The sequence below is a fragment of the Bos javanicus genome, chromosome 28, assembly GCF_032452875.1.
Source record: "Bos javanicus breed banteng chromosome 28, ARS-OSU_banteng_1.0, whole genome shotgun sequence".
Lineage (NCBI taxonomy): Eukaryota > Metazoa > Chordata > Mammalia > Artiodactyla > Bovidae > Bos > Bos javanicus.
This window is the reverse complement of record NC_083895.1, coordinates 27,230,282-27,252,030: the sequence shown is the minus strand read 5'-3', so window position 1 is coordinate 27,252,030 and position 21,749 is coordinate 27,230,282. Positions and strand designations below refer to the sequence as shown.

At 49.1% G+C, this 21,749-nt stretch overlaps 1 protein-coding gene across 3 annotated transcripts in view; it reads right to left on the bottom strand.

The window, feature by feature from the left end:
• Window positions 1-20,812, bottom strand: part of TSPAN15 (tetraspanin 15) — a 53,680-nt gene extending 32,868 nt beyond the window's left edge. The window contains exons 1-2 of one of the 3 annotated variants that reach the window (XM_061405195.1): window positions 20,591-20,678; window positions 8,991-9,197 (exon numbers count right to left, since the gene is read on the bottom strand). In XM_061405195.1, the coding sequence (XP_061261179.1) occupies window positions 8,991-9,038 (48 nt within the window). In that variant the 5' untranslated portion in view covers window positions 9,039-9,197; window positions 20,591-20,678. Of the gene's footprint in view, window positions 1-8,990; window positions 9,198-20,590 lie in introns of all 3 variants that reach the window. The other 2 variants (XM_061405196.1, XM_061405194.1) reach the window with 2 other exon arrangements.
• Window positions 20,813-21,749: the final 937 nt, after the last annotated feature.

Sequence of the window (21,749 nt, the reverse complement as noted above, 5' to 3'; positions counted from 1 at the left end):
TCTTCCCCTGGGAAGACTTCCTGGATCACTCCAGCTATAGAGATCTCTCTCCACTTATGATCACCTATGAAACCACCAATGGGAAGCCCTCATTGTACTGTTATTTCCAGTACTAACTATGCCCATTGAACAAATTATTCCAGCTATTTACGACCTACTGTATACATGGTGTGGTAGCAGGACCCAGCAACACACCTACCACACCATCTTTGACGTCAACAACCTCACAGTCTGCATATATAATGCAAATGCATTAGTCCCAGAAGTCCACAGGAAGTTTAGCTTAGCTCCCAGACCATGTTATCTCCACAGAAGCCATATGAAAAGTGATTAGAGCCCAAGCCAGTTCCCAATGGCCTAATGAACCACAGTGCCCCTGAAACAAGATACCATGCAAAGGTTCCCAGCACCCAGTAGGTGCTCAATAAATGTGTCTTCTGAGTGAAGATGAAGTACTGCTGTCACTCTGACATTTCAAGGCTCAAATCAGATGCCAGAAACCATGCCCCCTTTAGAGGCACTTTGGTCCAAGGGTGAATCAGAAGAAAGGGAGTCCCAATTCTGAATTCCAAGGCATCACTCACTGATTCAACACATATTTTAGAAAGTGCCTAGTATGTCCCAGGCACTGGACATAAAAAGGTAAGATCTAGTTTCTGCCCTCAAGAAGCTCAGTCTGGTAAGACATATCTGTATACCAACAAATGCAACAGAAATGGGGAACACTGAGGGAGAGGTAACTGAGTGTGCAGAAGAGCTGGATAGGAGGAAACACTAAATCAAGGGCAATACCAGTGAGATCAAGGAAGGTCTCCTGGGGGAGGTGAGTGTGAACTGAGTTCCATTTGATGAATGTAATGGACAAGCAAGAATTTCTGAAATGGATAAGGAATTTTAGATGCCCATGAAGGTGCCACGAGGAAAGCAGGTCAGCATAGTTAGAACCGAGAAGAGGCAGACAGGAGATGGAGGAGGCCAGGGAAGAGCTCAGGAGTCAGACCACCATGGCAAAGTCTCTCAGCCTAAACCAAAAAGTTCATTCATTTCTTTGATCTCTCTTTACTGACAGGTTGTGTAGGCCAGTGATTCTCCAAGTTTTTGGTCTTAGGATTCATTTTTACTTTTAAAAATTTCTGAGGACCCTAGAGTTTCTGTTTTGGGGGATTATATCTATCGATCATTTACTATATAAGAAATTAAAAGACCTATTTTAAATATTTATTAACTAATTTAGAAATAACAATAATAGATTTACATGTTAACATAAATAGCATATTTTTTGTTAAAAATTTTCCCAAAAAATTGCGAGAAGAAGGGTGGCATGGGCTTTACATTTTTGCAAATGTAAATATCTGGCTGATGAGAAGAGCTGGTAGATTCTTGAAGCTGCTCCTCACTCAATTTGCTGCCACATCACCATCATATGTCCTTGAAATTCCCCCAATCCTGAGAGGATGACAGCAGGAAAGCAAATAGCATCCTAGTATTACCACGAAAATGATTTTGACTTCACAGATCCCCTGAAAAGGCTCCACCCACCAAGGATTCCTGGAGCACACTCTGGGAGCAGCTGTTAAGAACAGGGTGCGGAGGGCTTCCCTGGTGGTCCAGTGGTTAAGACTTCACCTTCCACTGCAGGGGGTGTAAGGGTGTGGGCTCGAGCCCTGGTTGAGGAGATAAGATCCCATATGCCTGATGGCCAAAAAAACCAAAACATAAGACAGAAGCAATACTGTAACAAATTTAATAAAGACTTTAAAAATGCTCCACATTAAAAAAAAAAAAAAAAGGAATGGGGTACAGGATGGGGAGTTGGGCCCAGCTACGGAGAAGGCAATGGCACCCCACGCCAGTACTCTTGCCTGGAAAATCCCATGGACGGAGGAGCCTGGTAGGCTATAGAGCATGGGGTTGCTACCAGTCGGACACAACTGAGCGACTTCACTTTCACTTTTCACTTTCATACACTGGAGAAGGAAATGGCAACCCACTCCAGTGTTCTTGCCTGGAGAATTCCAGGGACGGCGGAGCCTGGTGGGCTGCCGTTTATGGGGTCGCACAGAGTCGGACACGACTGAAGTAACTTAGCAGCAGCAGCAGCAGTTAACCAACCGAACACAAAAGTCTCAGCCATGGGGGAGCTCATGTTCCAGTTGGGGAGAAATAAATAAATAAATAAATAAATAAATAAATGGTATGTCTTGGTTATGAGGGCCATGAAGATAGAAACAGGAAAGGAAGCCAGGAAGGCTGATGGAGGGGGCTGGCATTTTCAATACCACAGCCAGGGAGAGTGATATTGGAGTGAAGACATGAAGGGGTAGGGGGCTCTCTACCATCCACACAGATACACAGGTGAACATACCAAGACCTTGGAATGTGCCCATGTGTTCAGAGAATAGCTGCTCCAGCCCGATGGTGGGGAGAGCAGAGGGGAGGAGGTGAGAGGGCAGCGGTGTGGGTTGCAGAGCAGGCGGAACCTTTGAAGCTATTGAGAGGACTCTGACTTTTGCTCTGAGTGGGCGAAAGGCACTCCAAGTTTGCAGAGGAGTGATCTGATCTGACTTTGATTTTTAAATGAGTTACTCTGAAACTGCTGTGCTGAGAACTGGGGGATGGAGATATGGAATCGGAATGGTCAGGAATCTACTGCAGCAACCTAGATGCTGGTGATGGTGGCCTGGACCAGGACGGGCATGTGCAGGTAGCAAGGAGCAGGCAGACTGGACATATTCTGAAGGAAGATCACTGACATATTTTAAGCAGGGAGTCCCATGCTCAGATTTGCTTTCAAAAGTTATTTGGTAGACAGAATATTCACACAGCCTCAGGTGTCACCCACAGCTTAGGCATTCGTTATCACGGGGAAATGCATGCTTGCAATGGAGAGAACTGGGGGTCCAGCCTGGCATGGAGAGCAGCTGAGTGGCCGAGCATCACACCTCCTATACCTCCCACATACCCTGTGCAGCACTCATACGGGAAATTTATGTTGCTGTTGTTCAGCCACTAAGTCACGTTCAACTCTTTGTGACCCCAGGGACTGCAGCACACTAGGCTTCCCTGTCCTTCACTATCTCCCAAAGTTTGCTCAAACTCATGTCCATTGAGTCAGTGATGCCATCCAACCATCTCATCTTCTGTTGCTCCTTTCCCGTCCTGCCCTTAATCTTTCCCAGCATCAGGGTCTTTTCCAGTGAGTCAGCTCTTCATATCAGGTAGCCAAAGTATTGGAGCTTCAGCTTCAGCATCAGTCCTTCCAAAGAATATTCAGGGTTGATTTCCTTTAGGATTGACTGGTTTGATCTCCTTGCTACCCAGGGGACTCTCAAGAGTCTTCTTCAGCACCACAGTTTGAAATGTATGACCTGAACCTAATTACCAGGAGATCATAAAGTAAATCCAGAATGCTGATGTTCTACAGAACAAGGGCCTGGAGGCTTCAAAGGAATCAAAAGCAGTAAAGAGAGTCTAGGTTAGGGGAGATGAAAGAGACATATCACAGCCGAAACATGTGGACCTAGATTGGGTAAAATATTCACTACAAAAGACATTTGGCGAACAAGGAGGGAAATCTGGATATGGACGGCATAGATGTTCTATCTAATGGTAATTTGTTTTCAGATGGACAATGGCAGCATGTGGAAAAATGCCCCTTTTGGAGAGCTGCTTGCTGGGGTATGTAAGGCTATGGTCACAAAAGCTGCAGTCAAAAAAAAAAAAAAAACAAAAACAAGTATTGAGAGAGAAGGGGGAAGAAAGATAGGGAGAAAGATATTAAAACAAGATGCTAATAATAACATACAGATATTCTTTGAATTTCTCTTTCAAATTTTCTATGGGTTTCAATTTTTTTTTCAAAGTTCATTTCCCTGTCATGGCTAATTAGGTACTATTGATTTAGTGCTTTCCATCTTACACAAGAGGCTTCTCCCACTCCACCCCAACCAGACCCCAAGCAGCAAAGCCAAGGAACAAAGAGGCTCCACCCCACACATCCATACGCGCTGGTTATCTGCAAACAGAGCATCTATGGGGTGTCCCTGCAGACTGCAGGCAGCCAGACCCGGGTCTCATAGCTCTTCAGAACATCGCCCCACAGCACCTGGCACAGGACCCAGCAGGTGCCACTGGTGATTGGGGCGGGGGTGAGGGGATGGGACTCGGGAGTCCCGTGTCTAGGCTCCAGCCACTGAGCAGTTCTCCTTCCAACAGGAAGAGGCAGGAAGAGGGCTCATGCAGGCAGGGCTGGCAGATCCACTTGTATATCCAGGCCCAGCAAGCCTCTCCCTCTCCACTTTCTTTCTTTTTAAAGTATTTTAAGTATTTATTTATTTGGCTGTACCAGGTCTTAGTTGCAGCACTCAGGATCGTCGATCTTCATTGCATTTAGCAGGATCTTTAATGTGGCATTCAAACTCAGTTGTAGCATGTGGGATCGAGTTTCCTGACCAGGGATTGAACCGAGGCTCCCTGCTTTGGGAACTCGGAGTCTTAGCCACCAGATCACTAGGGAGGCCCCTCCTTCTCCACTTTCTGAATTTCCCTAAGCCAGGCCCTAGTAGTACTTGGTGGATTAGGCAAATGTGGGCAAGTAACACATGATCATCTTCCCTGGGACTCCAGAATCTGTAATGAGATCCAATGTAACGCTGGATCCTGATTATTTTTTCTAATGCACTGTGAGAAACATCTTAAGGACAACTGGCGAAGTTTTCATATGGACTTGTTTTTTTATTAGGCATGATGATGGTGTTGTGGCCATATCCAAGGACATTTTTTTTAAAGGAGATGCATCCTGGATATCTGGGGTGAACTGTCTGCAACTTATTCTGACATTGCCACATGTTAAAATGATTGATTCTGGCTAGTGGGCATGGGAGATGGATGGGGAAACAGTGGAAACAGTGTCAGACTTTGTTTTTTTGGGCTCCAAAATCACTGCAGATGGTGATTGCAGCCATGAAATTAAAAGACGCTTACTCCTTGGAAGGAAAGTTATGACCAACCTAGATAGCATATTCATAAGCAGAGACATTACTTTGCCAACAAAGGTTCGTCTAGTCAAGGCTATGGTTTTTCCTGTGGTCATGTATGGATGTGAGAGTTGGACTGAAGAAAGCTGAGCACCGAAGAATTGATGCTTTTGAACTGTGGTGTTGGAGAAGACTCTTGAGAGTCCCTTGGACTGCAAGGAGATCCAACCAGTCCATTCTGAAGGAGATCAGCCCTGGGATTTCTTTGGAAGAAATGATGCTAAAGCTGAAACTCCAGTACTTTGGCCACCTCATGCGAAGAGTTGACTCATTGGAAAAGACTCTGATGCTGGGAGGGATTGGGGGCAGGGGGAGAAGGGGACGACAGAGGATGAGATGGCTGGATGCCATCACTGACTCGATGGACGTGAGTCTGGGTAAACTCCAGGGGTTGGTGATGGATAGGGAGGCCTGGCGTGCTGCAATTCATGGGGTCGAAAAGAGTCGGACACGACTGAGCGACTGAACTGACTGAACTGAGTGGGCATATATCGGAGAAGGCAATGGCAACCCACTTCAGTACTCTTACCTGGAAAGTCCCATGGACGGAGGCGCCTGGTGGGCTGCAGTCCATGTGGTTTCGAAGAGTCGGACATGACTGAGCGACTTCCCTTTCACTTTTCACTTTCATGCATTGGAGAAGGAAATGGCAACCCACTCCAGTATTCTTGCCTGGAGAATCCCACGGACAGAGGACCCTGGCGGGCTGGTCCACGGGGGCCCAAAGAGTCGGACATGACTGAGTGACTAAGCACAGCACAGCAAAGTGGGCATATGGGTATTCACTATCATTCTTTCACCTTTTTTATGTTTAAAAATTTTTTTACATTAAAAATATTGAAGCAGCAAGCAAGGTCCAAGTTCCATTTCTTCTAAGAGAAGATCTGCTCACAGTCTGAGTGTCCCTTTGGCCTGGGAGGTCTCAGTGGCCACAGCCAGGGGCCGGCTCAATGAGGGCTCAGGGCCGGCAGCCTCCTCTAGCCTGGAATTAATGCCCTCACCAGATGTTCCACTAACTGCCAACCAGGACTAAATACTGGCTGTGATGAGAACCTGCCTATTACCCAATCAGCAAGAACACAGGAAAACAGCCCCCGGGGCTGTGGGACATGCTCCTCCCTATGCCTGGGGGAAAAGCCTGGAGGAAGGGATAGAGAGGGTCCCTCTTACCTTCAATTGCATCATTTAAGGAAGTTAGGAACAGAGAAAAGGCACATGGAAACCAACAATATGAGGTCAGCCGGTGCCAGCCATGGGAGGAGGCAAAGGCCATGTGAACTGAGCTCCCTGAGGCTGCGCTGGTGGGACTGGCAAAGAGCACGTGCCAGCTGAGCCCACTCAGGAGTTGTGTGACCTTGGATAGACCACTTTCCTCTTGGAGAGTCAGCTGACTGCTGCTAATTAGGAATGATGTGTGTGTGTGTGCACACGCTGTTATGTCTGACTCTTTGTGACCCCATGGACTGTAGCCCCCAGGCTCCTCTGTCCATGGGGATTCTCCAGGCAAGAATACTGGAGTGCATTGCCATGCCCTCCTCCAGGAGATCTTCCTGACCCAGGGATCGAACCCACGTCTCTTACACTGGCAGGCAGGTTCTTTACTACTAGCGCCACTTGGGAAGCTCCCAAGTACTTCCTGTATGCCTAGGAAATGTTAAATGAGTGACTAAAGGATAGAACCAAAGAACAAACAACTCATCCCCAAACAGCCCACCTCCCTTAAAAGTGTTCTCCTCCTAAGGACAAATACCTGGGACAGGAAGGCATCGAGAAGTTTGCCAGAAGAGAGAAAGGCTTTGCATTTACTTGCAAGTTCCCTAACCTCTCTGAGCCTCTCTTTACCTCAGTGTAGAATGGAGCAATAACCCTAAAACTGCTCTTAGGGTTGCTGGAGGATTAAAGGAAAGAATGTCTAGGAAACAACACAGTCTAGCACATAGGAAGGGCTCATTCATTGTTAGCTTTTAAAAGACAAGAGTCTTCCCTGGCAATCCAGGGGTTAAGACTTCTCACTTCCACTTCAGGGGACACAGCTTCAATCCCTGGTCAAGGAACTTAAGATCCCACATGCCCAGTTAAAAGGTAAATTAATACTAGAAATGTAATTTGCTGCTAAGTCACTTCAGCCATATCAGACTCTGTGCGACCCCATAGACGGCAGCCCACCAGGCTCCTCTGTCCATGGGATTTTCCAGGCAAGAGTACTGGAGTGGGTGGCCATTGCCTTCTCCAAGAAATGTAATTTAGTATATGATAAATATAATTAACACTACTGTATGTCATATATGAAACTTTTAAAAGAGTAAATCCTAAGCATTCTCATCATGAGGAAAAATTTCTCTTTTCTATTTCTTTAATTTTATATCTATTGATATATAAGATGATGGTAACTAAAGTTACTGTGATAATCATTTCATGATTTAATTCAAACCATTATCAAATCATTATGTACACCTTAAACATATACAGTCCTGTATGTCAATCATATCTCAATAAAGCTGGAATAAAAATTAAAAAGACAAAAGAGGAGGAAGCACAAGGCACAACCAGATTAGACAGAGGACAGACAAGGGGCATTTTCTCATTGCAAAGGGAAAGCTTAATTCTAAGTAAGGTGAGCACCAAAGGAGACTGCAGTGGAAATGAAAGGCAAAAACAGGGCCACTCCTGTCTCAGGACTGTGGGCCCCTGAACAACTCCTGTCCTCATCTTCTTTCTGCTCTGATGCTAAGCCTACCTCCTCTCCAGGATGGAAAGTCAAGTGGCTGCTTCCGCCCAGAACCCAAGTCTCCACTGCTGACTAAGCCTTCCCATCAGCCGGAGCCTCCTGGGAGCTGCTGGCCGGCTCCACCCCAATCACAGAACATCTGCCGCTGATGTGAGCACACTGCTAGGACGCAGTGAGTGCCAGCCTCTCAAGGAACAGGGACACGACTGGATCATCTGTCCCCCGACCCAGCATAGGGTCAGGCAAATAGAGCTCCCTCGTCAAAGGCTGAAGAGAACCAGGTCAGAGGCACGTACAGAGTTTCCGCTGCCTGAGTTCTTTCTAGCTCTGTAGAGGCCAGTCTGTGACAGGTCACACATCAGGCCTTTGCAGCAGGTGCAGCAGCAGGCCCGTTTACAGGGGAGGACACCAATAATGCCAGCGAGAGAGGAAGTCACTGGGGTGAAATCACTAAGCAGTTCCCATTGTCCCCTCTGAATGGAGGTATTCGAACCAGAGGCACTTTCTGTATGGTCTGGTCTCAGTTCCCTCTGCTCCCGAAGGAAGGTGTTGCTACACCAGATGCTCACCATGGCCCTTCGAAGTTAGCCCAACTGGAACTCCACCACATCCTAAATGCCCCAAGGGATGGGTGACACTCCTGTTCTGAGAGGCTGTAGGGAAACAGCAGGTGTTTCACAGCCCCGCTCGGCAAGAAGCTTAGATTTAACTATTTTCAGAATCAGAAGCCCTTCCTGAGAGCTAACTTGTACTCCCTCCCCATGCTTTACCCTCTTTCTATAAGGCTTTCCTCGCAGAGGAAAAACCCTTGAGAAATCAGTTGTAGAGCGCAGCCTTCGATCTGCGTGGGCAGAGGCTGGAAAGGGGCGGGGCCTGCGTGGAGCCCGGCTGCTTGAGGGGCGGGGCCCCAGTGGGTGGGACTATGGGCCTTCCACCTGGCCAGCCAGGCTCCTCCCCCCGCCCCACCCCTTCTCCTCCGCATTCAGCACCTGCTGAAGGGAAAGGAATTTTCAAGGCCTTGCTCAACTGGGCCCCTCCCTAGCCAGGCAACCGGGTGAAGCAGAAAGGGCTTGCACTGGTTCTCTGGGCTGCCACAGCAAATTACCACAAAGGGCTTAGAATAACAGAAACGCATTCTCTCAAAATTCTGGAGGCCAGAAGCCTGAAACCAAGGTGTGGCAGGGCCATGCCTCCTCCAGAGGGTCCAGGGGAATATCCTCTCTCACCTCTTCCAGCTTCTGTGGGTGACTCCAGGCATTCCTTGGCCTCTGCATTCACACGGCTTTCCCCTCGGCGTGTCTGTCTTCTCTTCTGCCTCAAAGCCCTCTGCCTTTCTCTTACAAGGATGCTTGTCATTTCAGTTTAAGCCATGTTCAGTCAATCCAGGGTGACTTCATCACAAGATTCTGAGCCCAATTATATCTGCAAAGACCCTTTTCCCAAATAAGGCCACATTCACAAGTTCTGTGACATGAACATATCTTTTTTTTATGTTGTTGTTGGGGGTGGGGGGGAGGGAACCATTCAACCCACTACAGAGCTCATGGTCAGAGTCAGAAGTCAAGTCCTCATCCTTCCACTAACTGGGCCATTACAGTGACCCCAAGCAGGTTCATCACAGCCATCTGAAACTCTGCTTCCCCTCCTTGCCGCACCTCCCCTGTAGGGTCATTACTTTAGGTCACTGATACTCAGTAGATCACAGTCAGCCTTCCAACGCAATGCCGACAGATCAGCTGTTCTCAAACTGGAGACATAATTGAAGGGGAGAAATGATCACAGCTCACCCTCTAAGTGCATGAATCCCTGACTCAAGAAACTTCAAGTCTGGTTCTATACAAAACGTCTTCAAGTTACAAAGTTAACTACAGAGAAGCGTTGCCTTTAAAGCAGATAAAGGTATGTTGTAAAGATAACACAAGGAAAACAGAATTCTAGAACTATGGATACCCACCCACAACCAGATACATCTAGATCCCCAGAGAAGCCCAGCCTCCACACAGTCACCCACATGCCAAGGCTGGTGGTCTCTACACACCTCCACCAGCCCCGACTGGGTGCTGCCAACACCCCCCCACGCCCCCAACTTGTCCACGCCTGCCTAGCATGCTCCCTCCACTTCCAGGACAGCTCCCTCCCAGTGAGCTTCCCCCAAACAGGCACACCGACTTCCCCAGCCCACAGACACTGTCCAGATGGTCAGCAAGGTTGGGAATACATTCAGCAAGTCAGTCAGGATTCAGCTAGTGAGAAAGTCAGCTTGGAAACCAGGCCACTCCACCAGAATCCCCTCACAGACACCACCATGAGCTGCAGATTTTACTCCAGCAGCTCCTTAGAATCGTCTGGGGAAGTTTAAAAATTATAGGTGCCTGGGCCCCAACCCAGACCCATGGAATCAGCTGTGAAGATGGATCTTAGACACATGTACTTGTGAAATCCGCGAGATGGAGGCCTCACAGATCCAATGGCCTAGAAGGTCCTGTTTTTTGACCTCAGGAAGTGACCCAGTCTCTAAATTCGTGCCAGCCTCGGAAGCCAGCACCCTACTCCACTCCAGCCAGGTACTTGGTCCCGGTCTGTGATGGGGCAGGCTGGAGGCTGCCCTCTGCCCACCACCAAGCACAATGCGCCCTTCTCTGGGCCCAGTGCCCACCTCTCAGTGGATGCACAGGAACTGACCGCAGCCCCCTGCACTGAACCCAGTACAGCCCATCTTCTGGTAGGGATGGCAAACAGCACAGGGAGCCCTGTGACTTGTCCAAGGCCACCCGCCACATCTGGGAGGGGCTTTCCCGCAGGAAGGGGAGGGCTCTGAGAATGACCAGGCCAAGGCTGTCCTCCTTCTACCCTCTGGGCAAATGTTTACTTCCCTGCAGACTAAGATGCAAATATCTCCATTAGTAAGAAAGTCTCCTTTGGAAAGAATTAAACAAAACACAACAGGTACAATTTTCACAGTGAAACAGCTCTGGTCTCAGGGTTGGAGGCAAACAGTGGGTTGTGTCAGTCATGTCTCCCTCCCTAGGCCTCAGTCCCTTCAGCTGTAAAAGGGGAGGAGTGTCCAGCTTACAGAGTTGTTCTGAGAACCCAGAGAAGTGAAGTGCAAGTTCAGTGATGTAAGTGCAAAGTGGAGGCTCCTCCCACCCTCCAGCCTCTCTGCCAACACCCAGCAAGCTGCCACCTAGCTCCCACCCAGTGATGCCACTTCTCCCAGCATCCACGCTGATGCTTATTACACAAGACACCCTGCTAAGAGCTCTGGAGGCATTGCCCACCCAAGCCTGGTTCTGTTCAAGGTACAAGGGTTACCTCATTTCCACAGACAAGAAACTGAGGCACAGAGTTGCTTGTGACTTGTCCATGGTCACTCAGTCAATCAGACCTGCTCCCCACCCATCAAACAAGAAGCGCGCATTCTCCTAACGAGTTGCCTAGAGCTGGGCCTCCAGGCCTAGTTCCCCCAGGGGGTGTTTCTGACCTCAACAACCAGGCCCAAGAAGCATCCAGTTCTGCAGTGACCCACCCTCCCCTCCTGAAGCTCATCTCCACTCCTTTCAGCCTGGCCTCTGCGCCCCTCCAGCCCAGATCCCACCTCCTGGAAGTCTCCCCAGGGCTCCTCTGCCGTCACAGCCAGTCAGGCAGAAAACCACACACTATCTCCAGCTGGCCACTGCTGCCTGATTTCAGTTTCCATCTCCCCTGTGGGCTGACCTCTTCATCTTCTCTTCTCCTAATCTGCTCCTTGGTCTCTCCTCCTCCTGGCCTAGGCAAGAAGGCCCAGCCTGGAGCTGAACAGTGCCCCTGTTGACATCATCTGTCTGACATTCTCTGGCAGGGGCAGACCCTGCCTCTAGGTTCCTGGAAGTGCTTCTCCCACCCCCTCTTCTCCCATCTGGGTGTTCTCAGCACCTTCTAGTTAGGCTAGACTCACATGCTTGGCATATGGTGCAGAGCCTCTACTGGTGCACCATTAAAGCCAAGAACTAAAGTGTAGGAAGGACCCAGCTCCTAGAAGAAGCCACACGTTCTCCCAAGGGGTCAGACTTTTCTACCCAAGGGCAAAGCCACAGCCATCTGCTCTAAGCAGGCAGAGCATCCCCAGCAGAAAGTAACCTCCTCTGATAAGACAAGTTCCAGAAGTTATCACATCTAATGTCCCAGTTCCCTTGAGCTCTGTAAGGCTCCCCAGGTAAATCTCCATCCCTCCGTGGACCAGGCCTACAGTGAGCCGGGAGCTTCCGCATCTCTCATCTTAAAGGATCCTCCCCACAGTATCCATAGATGAGTCATCTAGCAGGCTCAGGGAGTCCGCTCTTTACCCAGAGTCACAGCAGAACCAGCACTTGATCCATGTCTCCAGATGGCACTGCCATCAAGTCCTGACAATGAAACCTCCCCCCTAGGTCACTCAGACCCCAGACTCCTCATATGACCAGACTCCCACCAGTCTCTCCTCCCATAATTTAGTCCTCTTAGGCTTCCTCATGTGCTGCAACCATATTTGCCTACCTCAGGGCCTGTGCACTTACTGTCCTCTCCATCTGAGATATCCTCTACAGGCCTTTGTGTGGCTGGCTCCTTCTCAGTCTTTGCATGTGTGTTCAGTTGCTCAGTCGTGTCCGATTCTTTGTGACCCTATGGGCTGTAGCCCGCCAGGCTCCTCCGTTCATGGGATTTTCCAGGCAAGAATACTGGAGTGGGCTGCCATTTTCTCCTGCAGGGGATCTTCCCAACTCATGGATCAAACCCACGTCTTCTGCATTCCTGCATTGGCAGGCTGAGTCTTTACCACTGAACCACCTGGGAAGTCTCTCAGTCTTTGAGCCCCTCATAAAGTCTTTCCTTGACCACTCCATTTAAAGTAGGAACTTCCACCTTTCCCCACTTCCTCCCTAATTTGCTCCTTAACACCTATCACAGCTATGTGTATTTAGTGGTCTGTATGTCTTCCAGACAAGTCTGTCTTGTTCACGGTTGTTTCCTGGTTAACTATCACTGTGGCTGGTATACACAGTAGGCATTAAATAACTATTTTGTTGACTGAATAAGCAAACAAATGGTCCCCACCCTGGAGGGAATGGCGTGTCAAGACTGGACTCTCCTGCCTTCCATGAAGATGTCGATTTCAACCCACTCACATCCAGAGGTGCTCTCTGGGAAAGTTCTGTCTTTTCAATCCCCCATGCCCAGGCTTACCCAGAAGACATCTTTCCCCTGTATTTGGAGCCAGCTGCTCCAGAAATTTCATTATCAGTCCCTAGTCTGGTTGACTCTGAGTCCTACCCCAGGTCAGCAATTTGAGCCACCCAGGGAGAAGAGGCACTGGGCAGAGGGAAGGAGAAGGGCAGGCTGTTACTCCTGCTTCTCACGAACAACCAACCGAAGGTAGCAGTGAGGTCCCAACCCAGTCCTGCGGCATAAACAACCCTTCTCTTACAGGAAAAGGTGGGTTTACCCACAGAAGCCTCGACTAACCACAAAGAAACTTTCTTGGGGCCATACTTGCTCATCTGGAAAATGAAGGCATTAGAAAATTCTCCAAACCCCTTCAGGGGCTGCCTTCTGGATTCTCTGGATTGTAAAGGTCCTGTGGCCTGGCTAGGGGAGGGGAGGGACCTCCCTGGGCCTGAGGCCTGAGCCCAGCCCAGGCCATCTCTGGGCGCATGAGGCAAGGTGACCGCCTCCACTATGAAAGCTGCCTCACTTTCTTGAGTTTCAATATTTTCTCTTTGAAATGTTTGCCTAGAACAAGAAGGAAATAGAACTTGCCAATCAAACACATTAAAAAAAAAATTTAAATATCTACATATATGTATAAGGAAGGGGCTTCCCAAGTGGTGCTAGTGGTAAATTACCTGACTGCCAATGCAGGAGACGTAAGAGACGGGGGTTCGATCCCTGGGTTGGAAAGATCCCCTGGAGGAGGGCATGGCAACCCACTCTAGTATTCTTGCCTGAAGAATCCCATGGACGGAGGAGTCTGGCAGGCTACAGTCCATGGGGTTGCAAAGAGTCAGACACAACTAAAGTCACTTAGCACGCACGCCCAAATGTGTAATGAGATGTCCAAATGAGTATTTACGCCAATAATGGTTCTTTTGGTGATAGAATCGAAAGTGACTTTTATTTTCATCTCTGTGCTTACCTGAATTGCTTGGAATTCTTTTTCAACTATGTGCCACATATTATTTTCGCACAAACAAAGCTCTTTTCAAAACTTAAAAATTCCTGCTGTGCTCAAGAGGGAGGCCAGGTACCTAGCTCCTTCCAGAAATGCTGTTGTCCACTTATACCTGGAACCCTGACAAGTGGAGGGACCACCGGGGGATGGGGAAGGGGGATACCATTGCTGGAAAGGTCACGGTGACCCCATGAAGAAACTGAAGTCGGGGGCTAAGTCCTGATCTGGGTCTGTCATTAACTTGCTGTGGGGTTTCCGATCTTTGCTTCTCCTCTCCAGGCCTGTTTCCTTCTCAGTAAAATGAAAAGTTCACACTAGAAGGGCAAGGGCCCTTCTAATTCTCAGTCTATGGCTCTTGAGCACCAAGAAGAATAGAAAGGAAGGCAGGGAAAGAACGGCTAACTCTTAAGTAGCTGGTGTAGTGTTTATCATGTGGTAGGCATTGCTTTAAGCCCTTCCGATAATTAATCCATTTAAGGGTCTCAGGACTCTCAGGTAGGTTCTGGTATCACCCGTTTTTCAGATAAGACGACTGAGGCAGATGGAAGTTAATGCCTGTGTCACTCAACCTGTAAGTGTCAGAGTCCAGATTTGAACCCAGATAGCTTGGTACAGAGTCCACACTCTTAACCATTAAACTTTGGGTAACAAGAACTATGGTAATGGGGCCCATCCTTGAAGGGACAAGAAAGACTTAATATTGCCTCCGGCATCTATAACCTCCACCACCTATCCACATCCACTTCCTTCCCGATTATCGACACCGCTCAGCCCTGACACCCTTACCCGACCGAAAACCCTATCTCATTTTAAGGGAATAAAATGGTGCTTGGTGCTTTCTAGACAGCCAGTGTCTCCATGATCAGTCCAGCCCACTTTGCAAATTCAAAGCGTCAGCAAACTTGACCACTGCTGGCTACACACCCAGTTTGGCCTCTGATCTGGGCGCCCATATCTCCAATCTCTGCTTCCAAGGTACAGGTCGGGACTCAGGACCCCAATGCAACAAGCCTTTCCTGAGCACCTACTGTGTACCTGGCCCTGAGACCAGTATCTGGAAGAGGATATGAAAGAGCTACTCCCCTGACCTCCAGGAGCCCACAGTCCGGCGAGGAAAAAGTCATGTAAACGGATCTCTAGGATACCCTGTGGTCGGTGCTATAATTAGAGGCGTGTCCCCAGTGGGCTGAGGGCACATGTGTCAGAATGATTCACCCGTGCAGTGGGAAGAGGAGGCTCCAAGAGCCTGTGGATGAGCTCATTTCTCACTGAACTGGAAACGAGGACACCTGCAGGCTAGTGCCAGCTGTGCTGAGTGACCTCGAGACATGCCCTGTCTGAACCCCGGGGTCACCCTCTAAAAAAATGAAAGGGCCCCCAGGTGTGGCAACAGAGATCTTGTAAGTGGTTCAAGGTCATGTTCATATTGACTCACAGACTAGGAGAAGTTTTCATTGCTCATTTCCCTTCTGATCCTTCCAATCTCGTCAAGGAGCAAATCTCGGCTTCGGTGTCAGTTTGTCCTTACACCTCTCAAAACATCTGCCAACCTGCCTTTGGGACAACCCAGCCAAGCCTCAGGTTCGCAGCCTCTAGCATGCACAGTATCTAGCTAGGATTTAATAAAGTTATTTTGTTCCCTGCACTGTATTTACTGCCACTGTTACCAGCTATTTTCGATGAGGAATTTTGGTTCCCCGTTGTGTGTGTGTGTGTGTGTGTGTGTGTGTGCTCAGTTGTATCTGACTCTTGTGACCCCATGGATTGTAGCCCGTCAGATTCCTCTGTCCACTGACTTTTCCAGGCAAGAATAACTGGAGTGGATTGCCATGTAGACCGCCAAGGCATCTTCCTGACTCAGGGCTCAAACCCAAGTCTCTTGTTTCTCCCTCATTGGCAGACGGATTTTTTACCACTGCACCATTTAGGAAGCCTTCCCCGTTGGATGTAGTGATATAAAGCCTCCTTTTAAAAATAAATTTAAGTTTAGGGAATTCCCTGGCAGTCCAGTGGTTAGAATTCCACGCTTTCACTGCCAAGGGCACAAGTTCATTCCATGGTTGGGGTACTAAGATCCTGCAAGTCACACGGGAAATAAATTTAAGTTTAAAAAGTGAATCAGTTTAAAGTAATATAATATTACACATAAATAATTTATAATACTTATAGCTTCTAGTATGGCTGTTTTAACATTAATCAAAAGTTTTAATGCACATACAAAAACAGGCAAAGCTGTTCTGTGTTATTAGACATCCCAATAGTGATTACTACTGCTGAGGGGTGGTAGCAACTGGCAGTGGACACAAGGTGGGTTTCTGCTTCTGCTGACAGTTCTGCTGGTTGACGGGGGCTGATTATACAGTGATGTTCACTTTGTAAAAATTCACTAAGTTGTATACACTTAAGATGACTCATTCCCATATGTATATTATGTATTCATATAGCCTTTAACCCAGCAATTCCACTTCTAGAAATCACCCTGCAGACATACACACACATGTGCAAAATGACACATTCAAAGATGCACTATTTGCAGTAATTAAAGATTGGTCCTTAATCTTTAGTCCTGAGTCCCCAAGCTGGAGACTGATGAAATATATTTTGGCATAGCCTACAGTGAATTCTTTAGTGGTAAAGAGTCCGTCTGCGAATGCAGGAGACAAAAGAGATGTGGGTTTGATCCCTGGGTTGGGAAGATCCCCTGGAGGAGGGCATGGCAGCCCACTCCAGTATTCATGCCTGGAGAATCCCATGGACAGAGGAGCCTGGCGGTCTACAGTCCATGGGGTCACAAAGTGTCGGACACAAACTGAAGCGACTTAGCACACACCCACAGTAAATTCTACAAAGCCATCAAATAGAATGAGGCAGCCCCTATTAGAGCTCCACAATTTACACGGATTTAAATTTAAGTGAAAAGGTAAGGACAGAACTGTGTACAGTATGCTACTTTGTCTGTGTGTGTTCAGTCGTGTCTGACTCTTTGCAACCCCAAGGACTGTAGCCCACAGGCTCCTGTATCGATGGGATTTCCCAGGCAAGAACACTGGAGCGGGTTGCCATTTCCTTCTCCTCGGGATCTTCCTGACCCAGGTATTGAACCCATGTCTATCAAGTCTCCTGCATTGGCAGTAAGGTTCTTTACCACTAGTGCTACCTGGGAAGTCCAGAATGCAGGGGGAAAAAAAGAGTATATAACACATCCACATGTTTGTGCCTAGGATAGTATCCCAGAAAAGACTCACAAGAAACTCCTAACAGAGACTTCCCTGGCAGTCCAGTGGTTAAGATGCCATGCTTCCAATACAGGGGGTATGGTCTGATCTCTGGTTGGGGAACTAAGATCCCACATGCCACAGGGCAAGGCCAAAAAAAAAAAGGAAGACTAAAGAAATCACAAAAGTTATGGACAGGGCATACCAGAGAGGGATTGGAGGAAGGCTTATAACTGATGATTACTCTTTCATACATTTAAATTTTGTACAATGTCCTTGCATTTCCTATTTGATATTAAGTTTTAAAGCATAAAGTCCTACAGAAGGTGCATAGCTATGGTAAAACTTTTACCTCCTTAGATACTGAGATGAAAATGTTAGCTCCTTGGGCTTACAAAGCAAGTAACCCTTGGCCCCACTGCTCCTCCCAAGGGATGGCACTGAGCTAATAAGCTTTCCTGTAATGGTTTCCAAATAACCACAAACCCAGTCTAAGACAAATCACTTAAACTGGGCCTCCACCCTGAAGTCAAATTCTGGCACCTGGAGTTGCCCTGGCAGGTGGCTGGGTTCTTGGCATGCATAAGGAGATTATTAAGCACTAATACCTCCAGGGGTGGGAAGTTAAAGATTTTTTAAGTCAGTCTCAGGTGGCTGAAAAGGGAGGATTCTGAGTTCTGAGTCCCATCCTGCTTCAGAAGAGACAGAGCAAGGGCCACAGAGTGGTCTTTTCTTAAGGCTGCAGGGACAGTGGCAAGCAGGGCCTTGAAAATTCAAGTTTCATTTTAACTGTGTGACTTTCTTTTTTATAGCACTTGCTTTGTCCACGTGTCACCTTCTCCCCACATGGCTAACCTAAGAACAATCCAGTGAGATGTGAGGCAGGATATCAGTTATCCATTTTGTAGATGGAAAAATGGAGATGCAAAGAAATTAGGAGACAAAGCTATGGTCTTTTCAGTAGTCACATATGGATGTGAGAGTTGGACCATAAAGAAGGCTGAGTGCCAAAGAATTGATGCTTTCGAATTGTGGTATTGGAAAAGACTTGAGAGTCTCTTGGACATCAAGGAGATCAAACCTGTCACTCTTAAGGGAAATCAACCTTGAGTATTCTTTGGAAGGACTGATGCTGAAGCTGAAGCTCCAATACTTTGGTCACCTGATGCAAACAGCCAACTCATTGGAAGACCCTGATGCTGGGAAAGATTGAAGGCAAAAGGAGAAGAGGGCAGCACAGGATGAGACAGTTGCATGGCATCACTGATTCAATGGACATGAACTTGAGTGAACTCCAGGAGATGGTGAGGGGCAGGGAGGCCTGGCATGCTGCAGTCCACAGGGTCAAAAAGAGTCGGACACAACTTAGCGACTGACAATGACAACGTTGAGAGAAGCGGTGAAGCCAAAAAAGTAACCCCCACCTTCTGGCTCCTGGTCTTCTCCTGTTTCCCCATCTCCCCACCCATCAACTTTAGCCTTCTCCCTGCCAACTCTGACCTACAGGGAAGGAGCTTCTGAGGCCAGACAAAGAAGGAGCAGGCAAAAAAATCCCAGAATCAGAATCAAGGGGCCCATGAGACCATCTAGCCTGGCAGTTTTTAACACTTATTATACACTTACCTGGGGAGGTTAAATAAGTTTAAATAAATATGTATGCCAGGGCCCAGGCATCTAGAGTGTTTTTAAAATTCTGAGTTGATTCTGGTGTAACTTTGAGAGAGAACCACTGAGTGACAGCTCAGATCATCCCCATCCCAGTTTCATATAAAACCGTCTGCCCCTGGGACTTCCCTGGTGGTCTAGTGGCTAAGACTCCACACTCCCAATGCAGGGGGCCCAGGTTTGATCCCTGATTGAGGAACTATATCCCATATGCTGCAACTAACAGTTGGCAACTAAAGTTCCTGCGTGCCACAACTAAGACCTGGCACAGCCAAAATACAAAATAATAAATATTAAAAAACAAAACAAAACACTTCTGCCTCCCTGGACCATCCATCAGTGAGTCTGTGCTACATCCTCCAGCCCCCATACATACCGCTCATCAGTCTTGCTCATTACATAGAGTCAGAGAACTGAACTAGGAGCTGGGTGAGTCAATTCACAGCTCTGAGGCCCCAAACAGGGAAGTGACTTGCCTAAGATCTCCCATTGAATCAGTAACAGAACAAATCGAGAATCTGGATCTGGACACCAGGTAAGGTCACATCCACAGAGAGGTCACAAGGAAAACCTGATGGCAGATCTAGCATTTCCCGCCAGAAGAACAGACTCAGTGAAGGTTGAGAAAGAGACCAGAGTGTGCATGTGTTTGCAGGGGATGGGTGTCAGGTACCTGGGCAAGTCTGCCCTGTGGCATGTTGGGGGCAGGGGAACTATTCTAGAGTGGCAGGGCTGGCACTGGCCTGTAGAAAGAAGTCCTCATTTCTAGGAGGGGGCCCAGCCCAGTCTGAAATCTCCATAGCGAAACCCAGTCTATTGGGTCAGCTTACCAGGAGGGCCAGCTCCCCTGTCCATAATAATAACAATGGCTGAGACTTCCTGAGCTCTTTGCTGTCCCTGTACTAAGCAATGGACTTGACCTGTTTCAGTTAATCCCCACAACCATTCAGAAAGTTGAGTATCATCTCTGTTTCTATTGGCAGATGAGGAAACCATGGCCTCAGGAGATGAAGTAACTTCCCCACTATCACTCAGCTGGAAAGTGGTAGTGGCAGGATTCGAAGCTGGTTCATGTCCAACCACAACCATCCTGTCCCCCAACAGGAGAGAAGAGAAGGTAAAGTGCAGGGGCTTTTCAAAGTTCTGAGCACCTAAAAGCAGCTGGAGATGTCCTCGGACACTTCTGGTGGAATCCGCCTGACCACACCTCCCACAAAGCATCCTCCTTCCACCCTAGAGGAAACCACGGCACAAGGGGGAGGCATCCTCGGGGACGTCGGCAGGTATATAGTGGGAGAGGATAAGGAGTCCAGGTCTCCCAACCCCAGACCACAAAGCCTGACCACTGCTCCACAGAATGATGGGGAGGCGAACTCAGTAACACCCGGCAGGCGGGGCGGGAGCGGCCAACGTGGTAACCACAGCCTACCGCACCAGCGCAGGCTGGTGGACTCTAGAACCAAACTGCTGGTCAGGTGCACACAGGTGAGCCACGCGGAGCTCCTTAGTCGTAGTCCTTACCAACAAGCTCTAAGGCTCCCCACCCGGCGGCTGAAATTCAGGCTAAGCTCGAGCAGCCAGAATTTCCTGGTTCCCAAGGAAAGTGGGACGAGAATCCAGTAGTGCGCTTCTGCCGCCTCCCTGGAGCAGACAAGTCTGCACCCAACCCAACCCGCATTCCCCCACCCCCGGCGCATTGTGCGGGTGAACAAGGGAGTGCGTTCTCCCCCTCCCATCCCGGGGCCCGACTGGGGTCACTCACCCAGAACACCGTGGAGTAGATGACGAGCGAGAACTTGAGCCAGAGGTAGGAGAAGCGCGCGCAGTAGCGCACCTGCTCGGAGTCCCCGCGGGGCATCCTGGGGGGCTCCCGGGCTGGGTCCCTCGCTGCCCGCAGCCCCACCTGCGGCTGCCGGACCGGCTCCCGGCCCCGCCACCGGCGCTCACTCGAGGACTGACACCGGCGAGCTGCAATCACAGCTCCGGCCCGGGACCAACCAGCCCCAGAGGCCAATGGGCGCTCGGGGAGGGGGCGGGCCTGGGGCGGGGCGGAGGCCCTGGACCCAGAGGAGGCCAAGGCAGGGGCGGGGGCGAGGGTTGTGCGAACCAGGTCGCGGGCAAATCTGGAAGCGCTGGTGCTAAGGCGCGTTGGGGGGCGTGGGAGAGAGTGTGCAGAGCGTCGCTACAGAGAGCTAGTGTGCTTCATTCGGGGCACACAGAATGCCCGCTTTCTACTGCGGTCAAGAGGGAAGACCATGGGGAAAGAGCAGGAATTTATGGCTTAAAGCGTTAGAAAAAAATGTGCAGTTAAGTGTGCAAGGCACGAATGAAATAAGGAAATGGAGTTGTTCAGTCTAAGCGAGGCGGGAAGGTAGCATCTGGGAAGGCGCCGCAGACCAGGGTGGGGCAGAGGGCCCTCATGGAAGGCCCCACAGTTCCTTTTGTAACAGTGGAAGGCTTTCCCCCAAGTCTCCGATCCTCTCCTTCACTGGGACTAGGTGAGGTAGCAACCCTGCCCCCATGGCCTCCTCCTCCGAAAAGCCCTCACCCACTAGCCCCAACTCAGGGGCCTCAGCCCTTGCACACAGCTCAGGTCTGACCCAGCCTCTTTCCGCCCAGCCTTTCCTCTGTCTGGGGTCAAAGTCTGTCTTCCTGGCTGTGAGTCTGTCTCCCACGGCCCCTGCTTGACTCACTGCTGTTTTCCTTTCCCCGCAGGCCTAGCTCAGCTGGGGACTTGGGAACCAGGCAATCCATGTTTGTGGCATTCAGGAATTAAATTTGTGAGTTCAAGGCAGGGCTGGGTGGGGTCCCTGGTGGCGACTTCGGGAATGGCACTCTTGTCCCATTCCCGGGATCTGAATTCCCAAGCCTGCCAGAGACAGAGACCGGCGGCCCAGCCCCCAGAGTTCTGCCGGTTTTAC